At 38.4% G+C, this 14,424-nt stretch overlaps 1 protein-coding gene across 16 annotated transcripts in view; it reads left to right on the top strand.

The window, feature by feature from the left end:
• trpm3 (transient receptor potential cation channel, subfamily M, member 3) overlaps positions 1 to 14,424 on the top strand; it is a 141,700-nt gene that overhangs the window by 22,137 nt on the left and 105,139 nt on the right. For 2 of the 16 annotated variants that reach the window (XM_016677157.1, XM_016677145.1), the window contains exon 1: positions 1,916 to 3,205. The exons of 9 other annotated variants lie outside the window; for them this stretch is intronic. In XM_016677157.1, coding sequence (XP_016532643.1) covers positions 3,116 to 3,205 — 90 coding nt within the window. In that variant the 5' untranslated portion in view covers positions 1,916 to 3,115. Of the gene's footprint in view, positions 1 to 1,915; positions 3,206 to 14,424 lie in introns of those variants that run through there. 5 more of the 16 variants (XM_016677163.1, XM_016677153.1, XM_007563022.2 and 2 more) reach the window with 4 other exon arrangements.

Here is a 14,424-nt window from a genome sequence, read left to right as displayed (position 1 = left end):
TTTTCTTATGTAAAGCCTCTTGAGGTTCAAAATGAAACGGATGTTGTAATCAGAAAATGATGCATCTTGACCTTGGAGACCATCTTGAATAGTTTATTTTGCTCGTTTTCTACCGCTTGTCTATCTGATCAACTTGAGTTTGCATTTTCTCTCACGTTGTTCACCTTGAAGGTTGTTAATGAACCTTATACTTTTATTTACAATTAGCAACTTTCATCACAGGAAAGTGGTCTTGTAATAGAGATGCAATGAGTAGGATATTGTGGCTGATTTCTGTTATCTTATTTTTGTAAAGCTTAGATCTGCTGATATAGACTTGGGCCTTTCTAATATTTTTCATAATACCTTGGAAGTTGCAGTATGTGACGTTGATAAACAATACGTTTGCTACATATTTGTTGAAACTGTCGCTATGTAGTGAAAAAAAGTCTAGGTCCTCTGTCTTCTCCCCACGCTCCGACAGCCATCTGCAGAAATACACTGCTGACGTCTAATCAGAGCCAGCAGGAGGCTCTTAGCGCTATCAATCACTCTCATGTACACGCTGCTCTCTCCCTTCCCTTTGCTAGCTGCTTGGCTACAGCTGGTTCTCCATCCCAGAGCCTGGAGTAAATGTGCAGGCTCGTTAGCTTGGCCGCCGATGATGGCGGATAAACAGTTTTCGTACACTGCATTTCTGCAGATGGCAGTAGAACCATAAGGAGGAGGCAGAGGAGCTCATTTTTATGTTACAGATAAAATGTCTTATGTTATACTATCATGGCATGATGACAGTTTTAACAAATATGCAAAAACATATATTTATAAAATTACAAACTGGAGTTTCGAAGGGTTCAAGAAAAGCATTCAGTGTTTTTTTTTTCCCAAGCTATTAGTTTTTTTTATATTATCAGAGATGTCATGAAGCCACATTTGCGAAAGATTAGTTGCTGTGAAAATGTGTTTTACAGGTTTTTTTTTTTTTTTTTAAAGATGACATGTCTATGGAGTTGCCGTAGGCAGAAAGCTCAAAGTGAGAAGCCGTGCTCTATTCAGCCTTTCTGTGATCTGCAGGAAAATCTTGGTCTCTCTCTGTTTCTCACCTTGAATCGTCTTGACATGTCATAGAAAACACAGTCTCCTTTCAAAGAGCTACTCGCGTTTCTGTGTTTTCATCTTATTCCGTTTAAACTCAAGATTTCTAGGAGCATCTTTACCTTGTAGCCTTTACCTTCAACGTGGATATGCCTAGACATCTCTCCCTGAAGTCTCTTTGGTCTCTTATCAGTGTGTTGCATTGAACAGAACCAAGCTACCTTGCAATACTTCCTGTATATTCCCTTTAAATAAGTTGAACGGCGAATGGAAAGCTTGAAGATACTGATCACTTGGTTTGAAACATAACAGTAACTTTTTTTTCTTTTCAATTGTTTAAGTTCCCACAAATGCGACTGTACTATTTTAGCATATCTTTGTAAGATAAACAAATGATTTTTTTTTTTTTACAAGTTTTTCTTTTTTACATATAAAATAGAAATAAATATGCGTCTGGCTCTTTGATAGAAGAAGTAGTTTTGAATGCAACCAAAAAATGTAGGAGTTTTAAAAACTAACCCCAATTACGCACCAAATCATATTTCCCTAAACTTCACCTGGTTTTACTAAACTCAACAAAACTGCTGTTGGTTGATGAGTGAAAATGGCTGGACCTCTTCGTTTAATGCATCATGATTTGATTTCCTGATTTCCAGCCGATGAATTGAAAAACAGCTGCGACCGATTGCTGTGTGCCACGTCCTTATAGACGCAGACAATTTTTTGTATTTATTTGTCTTTTACAGTAGATGTGATCAGCTTAAGCTATTTCTTAAAGACAAATTCTGTTGGAGAAATAGTTTTTTCTTCTGGTTATTTCATCTGGAAAAAAAAAAAAATCTGCTTTTTTTTTCACCCCACTTTTGTCTAAAGAGGCTGAAAAACAAGAGTCAACCGGTGCACAGAAACAAAGCAAGAGTCAATTGGTGCAGTAAATTTCAGCAAATGAGCAAAGGCGAAAGAGAGATGCTTGAGGGCAACGAGGAAGATTTTATCCACAGTGACAGTCTCAGCATCAGTCCCGTCAGAGGTTTCTAAACCACTTTGGAGAATTTCCTGCATAATTATGATGTCTCACGTGTGGATTTCTAAGTAGGTCGCACTGCTCTCTGTTGCTGCCGCACCAACTTGTTTCATGTGCTTCCATCTTCAGCCTCCATCTGAAGGCACTCTTTAAGACAGAGCTTCGGCTCTGCTGCAACCCATTTCCACATGGTGCCTCATCACATCTCTTCCTTCTCTTCCCATTCTCTCCATCAGCCCTCCTACCACTGTATCTCTCCATTACTCCTCCTTTTTCCATGTACAGAAACAGTCGTTCTCTCCCCTCTCCATATTTTCAGCTGGTTCATCAGTTTTGCTTGATATCATTATTCCATCTCTTTTTTCTTCCTTTTCTCTCTCTCTTCCATTCTCTCTGTTTTCATCTTGGAGACAGGAGTGTGCATGCAGTCTCAAATCCAAGTCTCCTCTCTGCTTATGCGCTCTGCGCTACGATCCTTCTTCCTCTCCCCTCCGTGCTTTACCGCACTGCTCACATCTCCTCTCTCCACATCTCCTTCTCTTCCTCACTTTCTCCTTCTCTACCTGCATCTCTGTCACACCAGGCTTGCATCTCTGCTGGGCATTGCTGCGCTCTGCTTTGCCGTTTGGAGAAAGGCTGTACGCTCTGGGGATCTTTTCGCGCCAGGGCTGAGCACACTCCAGCTTCTTTCAGAGGAGGATTTAGCTGCTCTTGGTGCGCCAGGTTTGACTTGCCTTGGATTCCTTGGATCTGTGGGAGCTGGAGAACAGGGGAGGACAGGAAGAGGAGGAGGAGACGGGAGAGAGGTTTACTGGCTTGGAGGAGTCGAGGCTTCAAGGTGGTGGCAGTGGCGGCTGATGGTTGCCTGTCGAGGGTCATGCCCTGGGACTTGCACGTTATTCGGCAGTTGGAGTTGGAGACCCTCTCCCATTTTTGCCCCCCCTGTGGGGCAGAACTAATCCTGGTGCCGGGGAAAGCTGCCGGGCACCAGTGGCTACAGCGTGAAGAGTGGACACCATGAACCAGCTGGACGCACCAAGACCACTTAACTGGACCATCAGGAAACTGTGCCATGCAGCCTTCCTGCCATCTGTGCGCCTGCTAAAGGTAAAAAAAAAAAAAAAATCACAAGAGAGCAGAGAGTGGAAATGAGCTAAAAAATAGATGGCCAGGGAGATGGGAAAAAATATGTCAGGCAGCTCTCCTGCTTTTCTGCTCCTCTCCAAAGGAAGACAGCTGTTAACATTCTTTAGTGTGAACGCTGACGAATTTTCTTACAGAAGAAAATTATTTATTGTGCTTTAAATCGGTGAATGCATGGCTTTCATTAAAAGACGGACAGTGGGTATTTTTCAGTTGAAAATAAGAAAAAGTGGGGCAAAGCTGCCAGCGTAACGCTCTCAGAGGGGAGCTTAAAGGGCTGGAGGAGTGGGGATGTGCAAAGAGTGGCGGATAAAAATGGAGACAGGGAAAAGCGGGAGCACAATGCTAGAGAGGTTCAGAGAGAGTGGGACAAATATGAGAGAGAAGGCTGAGGAAAGTGTGTTAAGGAAGAAAAAAATGACAAAGGAAGTGGGGTGGGGGGGATGCAAGGACATCACAGGGTCAATTTTAAAAGTTTTATTTACATAACTAACAAAAGTGCAGAGACTGTGAACTGCTGATTTATGATTCGAGTAATTGAAGATATGGTAGCTTAAAAAGAGGAATTTGCAGGAATGTCTTGGAAGAAAATGCTCCACTGGAGAATGGAAAGACGTGGACGTTTCACATGCAGTTCCAGCAGAGATCTGATATCATGAATCACTCATCTCATCGCATAATAACACTAATAGGATAATGACAGCTTTGTCTGCTTATTTTGAGTTGCAAAGGTTTAGTTGGAAGACTGTTTTCACATCACCTGAGCAGACATGCATCATGGGAACTAGAGCATCTTGTGATATTTGAATATGTTTTGTCACTTCTGTAAATCCACAGTCCTTTTTTGCAGCTCACTTACAGGCATTTGTATCCTAAAACCTCATCTTTGTGCGCTCTTGTGATTTTATAAGCCAGTTACAGGCGCTCTGTTCAGAGGGCTATTGTTGGGGGTTCTGAATACCTCTTCTTCACTCTCCTTTGATCTGGCTCCATCAAAGTACCTCACAGAGCAGTTTTGCTGTGATGTTGAACCACACAACCAGAGTGCCTCGACTCGTGTGTCGTGCATTTGCATTTGTATGCCGCGGTTAAATGAATGTCGCTGTAAAACCTTGATTGAATCTGCATAGTCTGTGTGTGTGTGTGTTTGTGTATGTGTGTGGGGGAAATGTGGATGGCAACACATGCTGCAGAGCTTAACATGAGGTTCATGTTCTTAACACATTTGACTTTATCATCATCTAATTTTGGTCAATTTACACTGAGAAGAGTGACGTCTACTACAGCCATAGGAAAAAGTGATACTAGAGGAAAAAATGATCAATTTATTCATTTATTTTTTTCTCATCATATAATTGTATTTTTTTTCTCTCTCTCTTTGACATTAATTCAAACTAAACATTTTCTGTTTTATCTCATTTACTATTACCAAAGCAATTTCTATTATTACTTTTTGAGAGCTTTAAATACACTAACGATACTGTGCCTTTAAACAAATCAGGAAAGCCCAGATGATTATGTCATAGCTTTGGAGGCATTTGATGGCTTAAATGTCAACAGTTTGTTTCCATTTGACTTCTGCAAACCTGTCGATGTCTTTTAAAGTAACTCATTAAACACAGTTCCCTGTGTAACATCACTGAAAAACAAACAAACAAAAAAAAAAGATTGGTCAAGATATTGAGGGGAGAATTGCAGACCTCCATAAGTCTGTCTGACTCTTGAGTGCAATTTCCAGATCCTTGAAGCTGCCATGTTCACCGGGTTAATCAGTACACACTCGACTATAAACACAGAGGGAATTCCCAGCCATCACACTATTAAAGAAGGAGGCTTATTCTGTGTCCCAGCGATGACGGTGAAAGCAAAACTCTTTGTGAAGATTCTGGCTGAAGCTGGTAAGAGAGGACCAATGCTCTTGAGTGGCTAAAACGAAGAAGCAATCACTTCAGGAGCAACATAAAAAGTCAGTTTGCAAATTTACACAAGTCAGATACCTTAATTAGTTTGGGAGTGTCTCCTGTGATCTGCTGAAACTAAATGTGAAGTTTGTGGCAAAAGGGAGAATGCTAGAGAAACTGATCTGCCTGGGAAGTACAGGGATGGTAGTGTCAATGTTGTGGAGCATTTTGCTCCAGGAGGGACTGGTGCGCTTCAAAAAGTAGATAAGAAAAAACAGAACATTATACAAAAAACACTGAGGCAACATATGAGGAAGTTAACGCCGGAGCACAGTGGCTTAACAAAGAAAAGAAAATGGGTTGATATTAATTTTCTAACATAGTTCATTTTTGTTATTTTTTTTACTGCTTTCCTGCATCTTGTCTTTCTCGTCGCTGTTTGGTTTTGGTGATCACCTAATTGCTACTAAGTGCAATGATTTTGCTTGTCTTGGAGTTCTACAAATTTAGAGATTATTTTTGTATTATTATTTTAACTCTGCAGTGGTGACACGGTTTTTCTTGTTGTATTGTTTTTCTGTTTCCAAGGATAGCTTAAAAACAGCTCTATGAACGATATCGCTTATAAGACGGGTTATTAGGAGATTTCTTCCTAAACTGTTCCATGAACTAGTTCCAAAACATTTGACAAAATGCATGCATTTATAATTATAGAATATTCCTGATAGAGTTTAGGTTTGCCTGAGTTTGTCTGATGAATAAGAAGGAATGTTGGTCTTCACTCTGTACGGTGTTGGGATTTTCTCAGAGATATATTAGACTGTCAGACAGAAATTAACCTAACACCGTGCTGTTATTGTTGGAAATTTCTGCCTGGCACATATTTTTTCCCCCCATACTCCTCTGACCTCTAATCTCCCACCTGCTGCCCAATGCAGACTTAGACTAGTGTGTGGCTCTGTGTTTCTTTTTTTTTTTCCTTGTCATCTCCACACAGGAAAAATGTCTTGCACATTGTCTATGCTTGCATCAGTGCACATGCCTGACAATGAGTATGTGCGTCTGTGACGTGGTCCTGCAGAGCCAGTTGACATGGCAGCTCCTGGTGGTTTTGTGTACAGTATGACTGGCCCCTGTGGTCTACTCACTGTTGCACAAATATCGTAACCTCAAATGTAAGCGGGGTCCAAATTGCCTCTGTGGATTAAGGGGAGAGTTAAAACATCGACTAACTACAGAAACCACTGTAATGCGTAGCTGTAAGTGTTCCATTGTATTACAAATGAAATGCATTTAATATCCCAGCTATCTGCTGTTAATAAGCAAAGATATAGAAAAATTAAATAGTATATGACTATACAAGCCAAACCCAGTGTTTGGCCTTCACGACCATTATTACGTTTTTGTGAGAAATCTTCCAAGATTTTAAACACAATCCCAAGTGTGAGGTTGCAGTGTGGCAATATCATGAGTCCTAGCAATGCAGAATAACTTAAAGCAGACTGCCTAATTAGTCGCAGATTTCTCGAGGTACGACAAAGTCATTGTTTTAGAGTGGCCGTAACAAAGTCGTGATCTCAGCCTTATGGAAAATTTGTGGGCAGAGCTGGACAGGTGTGTGGGAGAAAGGCGGCCTACAAACCCGACTCCGTTACATCAGTTCTTTCACAAGGAAAGGGTGAAAATCCCATCAAGCTACTGTGAGAAGCTTGTAAATAGGCAAACAATTCTTAAAAGAGGAAAAGTGTCTTTCTGATACATTGCCAGACTGTGAGAAAAATGTTGCATTTTTACCCAGTGTACATTTCTGTTTTCTGATGCAGTATTTGAAATTTTAATATACTTTAGTATGCTGAAAGCCAGAGTAATGAAACCTAGAATAGAAATTAGCTCAAATAATGCTGGACCCATCAATGTACCATATGTTCTTTTTATTCAAATATTAATAACAATGTTGAACAACTTTAGTCTCTATGCATTTAGCTTCTTCCTGAAATAATTTGGCACCATCAGCAGCTCAGTCTAAACCCAGTACAAAGTTAAGCTTTGAATTTTGTGTACACCAACTTTAGACTGAGAAACAAGACTGTTTCATCCTGTTTCATCCTCCCACCTAAAACACTCCTTTGACTCACCTCGGTCAAATTTTTTGTAGTTTAAGAATGACATCATCTGAATTTATTGTGCTTTTTTTTTTGTTTTTTTTTTGTTCAAAGGTTCAATCAGTGCCTTTCTACCCTGCAATTCTAGAGACACAAAAAATTAAGCTTAGAATTAAAATATCTGCTTTTGTTCTCTTTGTAAACTATTTTAAGCTCTCTTTTTTCCCCCTCTCTTGCATCTTTGCTTTGTGATGTCTGTCTCATTGTGTCTTTCATCATCCTTCTGGCATCTTACTTATTTTAGTACCTTGTATCTCTTTGCCTGCTGTCTATTAACATAAAGCATAAATAACTTTCTGTCATGTTCAAGACACACGGGGGGTGGAATCTGTTGTTAGGCTCTGAATATATTTTCATCACTGCTAAAAATAATTTCATCATCATCATGTTAAAAGGTTCTCCGTTGCAGATCTTTGCTTCATTTTGTGCAAATTAACTTTCATGAGAACACTTAACTCCTCATATCAAATAGATTATCCTTGGAGTTTATCTAAAATTAAATACGTTAAGAAGGAACATACATGTTTTTGCCCATAGATGGCACTAAACATTTTTGTATTTACAGTAGCAGTACAGTAAGGCACCTAGGTACAGCAAAGCAATGGCACAGAGTGACACTAACACATTTTTAAAATCACTTATTTCCTTTGGGCGTCCATCTCAAACAGCTTCCAGAGGGCCAGCATGGCATCAGAACTGTTGCTTTCTCTAAGTTGTCTTGTCCACAATAAAAAACATCATCTGTGATTTAATGGAGTGATTTAGATGGATGTCAGGCTCTTTTTCGAGACTCTGAATTAGATTTCATTTGATTAAAAAAAAAAATGAAAGAAAAAAACTCAACTCATGCAAATTAGGACAGCTGGGATTCTTCTAATTTCCAAGCTTTGATTAACTGATTGCATTTTCTGTTGGTTCACGACTCTTGTACTCAAAAGGAGAAAAGAAAAAAAAGCCCTTTCTTACATCTTGTGTGTTTAATCAGGTGCATTTCAGTAGACTGCAGCACTATGTGGAAAGTTGACTTCTTTCAGAAATTCATTTTAAAAAGTGAAAGAGTGATCTATTGCAAGTATTTGTGTATGTTAAGTTCAATTATACCATACGTTTATATTCCCGAAAGGAAATTAATGTTGCTGGAACTCAAATCATCCATGTTTGTTCCATGTCGTTGCATTCAGAGATTTGTTTTAGAAGGAAGCATCTGTTATCATCTATATGACATCATCTCTGGAAAATCATCTGATTGAAGACACTGTTATGTTGGACAGTTTAGAGCAGAAAGTCCCCAGGATTGTACATCACACTGGAAGTCTGAGATGTTCTAAAGAGTGAAAAGTAATGGTTAGGGCACGGTTCCCTGTGGAACTCCTGCATTGCTGACCGCCTGGTCAAACACAAAATGGTTGTTTGTTTGTCCAGTATTTGTAAATCCAGGCAATTGTTAAGGCAGCTGTATGTGTCTTCTGGATTTTCTGAATTAGTAGATTATGCTGAATTGTGCTAATTGCTCCAGAGAACTCAAATACTGCAAACCTCACTGGGCTGCCTGCTTTGTCTAGGTGACATTTGATTTGTTGAATCAGGTGTATGATGGCATCTTTAAGTCAAACTCCACAACAATAAACAAACTTAAGGTAGTTCAGATGTGTGCTTGCCTGCATACTCAGATGAACTAACAGACAGCAGTCTCTGCAGAACCTCTATGTCGAAATTCAGCAGAAATGTTTTCAGATTGTGGAATTTGAAGACTGATGGATGAGTTCTCCTTGGTACCGGATGAAGGCAGCATGTTTTCTACATAGTCGGATTCCTTTCCCGTGTCGGGCTAAAGTTGAAGCGCTCCGGCAGAATTCCAAATAGTTCGTCCGTACTGCTCTCCGGGATGCCGTGTAGCTTTTTCCTGTTGAATCTCTCTTGCGGCCCGGCTTCTTCTTCTCCTGACTTCTAAAATTGCACGGAAGAGGGGGAGATGAAGTTAGCACTAGCATCCTTGATGTGGTTCAAGAGCAAGATGGAGAAAGTGACTGAGGTGCAAGATAAAATATTTGAGGTTTGACAGAAAAGACGTGAGTCAAGCGAGAATTAGAGTTTTGATTGGCTCATGGGCTGTAGAGCAGGAATCGAACTTGTTGCTGAGTTAAACCAATTTAAAAATGTGTTCAATTCTTTGGCTCTGTCCAGACTCCCAGTGATCTGATGCATCTATTTTATTATTTTGTTGGAGATTGCTCTTCAGTTTTATTTTGACTTGTTTGTGTATAGAGCTCAATACAAAAAGGTTTTCCTCGTTGGATTCTTTTTTCTTTTGTTAAGCTGTTTGTCTAGCTCATTATTGTTTAAGGTTATTTATTGCGGAAGAATATCGCTGTTCTGATGGGGACGGTGTTGTTCATGGATACGTTTTGTGTAGCTGGTCTCAAACTCCATGGTGCTTCCCTGTCTGTATCCTAAAATGATGCTGTCTCATCATCCTTTGATTAACTTCTGTCAGTTTTCTTTTTCATCACAAGTTGCCTCTAAACAAAAGGTTTGTACATCGTGCAGAGAATGACAAGGTAATGACCTCATTTGCCCTGCGCTTTCTGCTCATGGTACCAATACGTGCTTTAATGACCATTGTGTCAGTGTGCAAGCAAGGTTGAAAAAAAAAATACTAGGGAAATTATGAAGTTTTGTTGATAGGAAGACAAGAGAAACCAGACCACACAATGGAGATGTGCTGAAGGCCACAAATAAACCAATATGACTTTTCTCGTCTCCTCAACAATCAATAATGGAGTAATTTTGCAAAAGGAAACACAATCAACTACCAAGTGCATGTACAGTCATATTAAATAAGTTAGAAGTTTCAATGAGGCTCATTTGTCAGAATAAAATTAGCTTTTGAAAATGACCTTTAAACAGGTACTGAACATACTTGCATTGAGTCCAAATTTCTGAATTAAAAACTTACTACTTACCTTAAAACTAAAGTGAAGGTTAAAAAAATCTATACAAAATGGGTCTCATTTTATGAATTGAGTGAAATAAATTTATTTTAGAAATCAGTTCTCTTTATATATTGTCTAAATAACAATGTATTATTTACAAAATCTTTAGATATAAACTGTACACAAACATTGATTAAATATTCACTATCTAGCTACACATACTTTATGTTTAAGTGAGCGATTTGTCCTTCCTCTTTTTCTCTCCACAGGAAACGTCCTCATTATTCCAGGCTATGTCTGAGTGTATTGTGTATGTCTAAATTATAAAGCAAACGCGCCATTTGTGCGATTTCAATTAAAACATTATCTCTCTAATGAGCCAAAACGAGAACATAAGCTGCCAATTAAAATGTAATTTCTTTATTCATGCTCACAATGACTGTATTTCCTGTTTTGCACAGTTCAACATAACCTCAGAAGTGCATCAAGCTGTTTTATGACAGTGTTTTGTGCAGATGTCTTTCAAAAGATTTTTAGATTTTCTTTAGCTGGGAACAAAAGGTCAGCATGTCTTTATGCATATTTTGCACTAATATATTTGTTCTTAATTGAAGAAACTGACTGCTCTGTATCTAAAAGTCAGTTGTTAAATAATTAATGAAAACTGATGCTAAAAGACACGGCAGGTTTAAAAGATTTCTAAAATCTATATAGGCGGACAAATGTTGCATAAGCTCAAACCGCTTATGCAACATTTCCTCACAGCAGTGAAGTTATCAACTCTGAACACTGACCTTTGGCTTATTAGTTGTGATGAGAAGAAAACATATTGCAAGTGATTGGAAATTGTTTCATTATGTATGCGCACCATATGCCATGAATCCTCCTGAAACGCTTCAAGTTCTGCACAGAAAAGGTGTGCAGATGATGTTCAGAGAACTTGTACTGTAAATTTATGCGTGCATGTGCCTCCGGGAGGCAACCGAGGGAAGACCCAGGAAATTCTGCAGCAGGGACCATGTTTCACGCTGACCTGGGTAGCCTTGGGATTTCCCCCAGAGAAGCTAAACCAATTGGCTGGGGAGAAGGAAGGCTGGCCTCTCTGCTGCCTCTGTGACTCGATCTCTGATTAAGCTGAAAATGGATGGATGGATGGATGGATGGATTGATGGATGATTCGGTTGGATGTGCATGAAAATAGCTGTGCTTGCAGTTTGTCTCCTTTTGAGCATTTGTGCCGCTTTTTGCCGCTTTATGTTTCTCTCTGACTCGGATGCAACGAGAGAGAGAAACTAACCTTTGAAGTAATTCACCACCAACATTTCACATAATTTATTCACAACACTGTAAACACAGCAATGTTTCTACTGGCAACAATTTGCATTTATTCCTTCCGGTGTGAACATTAAAGTGCAAATATATGAAAAAGAAAAATGCTCTACCATTTTTTTCCCTATAAAGTCAGATGAAAGGACTGGTACTAAACTCAGCTGTGTTCAAAATAAAATAAAAAATAAAAATGCCACTATTATATTTACTGCTACTTAAGATAGCCAGTTACAAAAGTAATTTATTTTTTATTATTTTGTTTAGTGATAACACATTTAGATTTATCTTTATCAGTGATGATGCAGTCGTCATTCACTTCATAAAGATCTTTTAGGTGTCCTTACACTCTCCATATTTCTCCAGGGTGCTTTTGCTGCACCAGAAATTGTTTTTACTTTAACAGGTGCAATATCATCGACATATTTTGCCCTGGAGAAATTATATCCATTTACCAGGAATTCACATGGGGATGAAAAATGATTTGGAAACAAAAGAAGAAACAAAGTAGGGTAAACCAAGAGTTAGAATATCTTGCTGTGAATCAGACCCTTGACACAAAGCAAAAGCAGAGATGCGACATGTAAACATAGGTAACCTGACAAAGAGGGAGATGCTCCTTTCAAAAAACGTCACAAACTGCTTTGTTTGCAATAAAGGCGTGATCTAATGTTCTCTACTATTTCATTGAAAACATCATTATCCTTTCCTGTTGACACTAAGAACATCAAATGTATTCAATTATGTAATTAAAGGGCTTATAGTTTTCAATCAGATACAGTGTTTCCACTTTTTTCTAGAAGCATACTTTTGTTTAAGCAATATCTAACATTTTTCTGTAGACATATGCACAAAGATACATTATAACGTACTTTTTTTTCTTTCCTTTTTTGTTTTGCACATTTTAAGAGTGTTGTCACTGCAATATTATTTGCTCAAACAATTCAACAAAAAGCAGGAGATAATGGCAGACATTTCTGTGATACTTTAAAGTTGAAATAATAGTAATAAAACATATTTGGCTGTTTGGGCAAGAAGCGGATTCAAACTACAAACAATAATGGACTTCATATGGAGTGAAAACATATTTCTTTTAACAAAAGTCAAAGAAATCTGTCAGGAGATGTAGAGTAACTTTAGCTTCTGACAACAACAATAAAACCCACCTGGTAACATTATTAAGCTTAATCACAATTTAAGGAACATGTTAGAAATGATAGGTTAACTTTTTTTTTATTACCAATTTTTTTTTTTTTGGACTGAGTAAAATAAAAATTCAACAATGGAAGGGTTTTCATACCATGCCAAAAATAATTACAATTCTTATTTCAAGTATATAAAATGTAGGGGTGGAAGTATGGGATAGAAATAATAAAGGTGAAAAAGGAGTTAGTTTCATATGCCCATATTCCATATTCTCAATGTCTGTTTTCTTCCTATTTCATTTCCTTTATAAAATATACTTTTATTACACCTGATCCTCATTTCTCATGATTTTGCTTAAAAAAAATTGTGATGATCAAGAAAGTTGTCTTTTTTTTTTTTTTACATGAAAACATTGTTACTGTACGGCAGGTCCACTGATGGTGTCATAGTGTGAGATTCATCAGTATCAAAGTGCATGCTTCTGTGGCGTTAATCTCAGATGTAGAATCTGCATTACATGAATTTTCATACAGGTACTGGATTCACGTGGAGGTAATTAGCAATGATTAGAAAGCTTATAAATAGATTAATAATAATAATTTTAAAAAAAGCTATGTAGACCCATTAGCTCATCATTACAAATCATTGTTGAAGCTGTTAAGATAATGAAAAGAAAAGTTGAGGTGTAAGAGAGGGATGTGGGAATAATTGAAATCTTGAGCACAATAAACTAAAATTAGAGGCTCTCCAGTCTTTGCAAGCAGTGGTCACATTGTTACTCATAATTCACGCCCACAAAGCCACAACATTTGGACCAGCGACACAGTGGAGGAAATTGCAGCAAAATTAGCCCGTGTTAAAAAAAATCAGCACCATGGAGAGCGGTAGAATCAAACGTTACGGAAGCCTGCTTGTCAAATTATATTTTGTTTCCAATCATTACACCTAAAGATAGTCTCACATCTTTAGGTGAGAGACTAATTATCGTGTTTTACAACCGATTTTTCTTTTTGCTAAAATATAGCATCTAAAAATGAACTACTCTCTTACCTGCTCCTCGTTCCCCTGAGCAGGCTTCGTCTCAAGTTCGGGTCCTCTGCCAGAGGCCAGACGTGGGATGGTAATTATAAATTTACTATGAATTAGAAAGAAAACTTGTGTTGATGTGTAAAATTCCTTTGGGGATAAAGGGAAAAAAAAATGTGTGTTTGGGTTGAATTGAAAACCTGCTTCATATGACAGCCAGAGCGAGTTTATTATGTACATTAAATGGTGAACATTTAAAAATTAATACCATTTCCCCTCTCAAACTTTATTTCAGAGAAAAAAAATCCATTCTTGTCTAAAAATTGGCAGGTTTCTTCTGTGTTTCAGAGACGTGAAACTGCAAACTGTTCTCAAGTTGTGCATTTATCGTTCCCTAATACTTCTATTCAAAACTCAGGCAAACTTGTTGGCTTGAAGGGGGCAGACATAGGAGCATCTGAATGACTGAGCATGCGGTTATCTGTGAATAATTGATGCGGTCTTGGTTATTGTGGTGTGGATCTCTTTCTACATGTCAGGATCGGTGGTTTGTTTTGTTATTTTTGGAAGCCTGCTGCTTCCCACTTCCTCCACCAGATGCCGCCTAGGAGCAGAGCCCCTGGAGAAGCATGTGGTCGAACCCAGGGACACACCTGTGGCGCATTACCCAACTGAGGCTGGGGATATTT

The sequence above is a fragment of the Poecilia formosa genome, unplaced genomic scaffold (assembly GCF_000485575.1).
Source record: "Poecilia formosa unplaced genomic scaffold, Poecilia_formosa-5.1.2 Scaffold5, whole genome shotgun sequence".
NCBI lineage: Eukaryota > Metazoa > Chordata > Actinopteri > Cyprinodontiformes > Poeciliidae > Poecilia > Poecilia formosa.
This window is presented reverse-complemented; position numbering and strand designations above follow the sequence as displayed.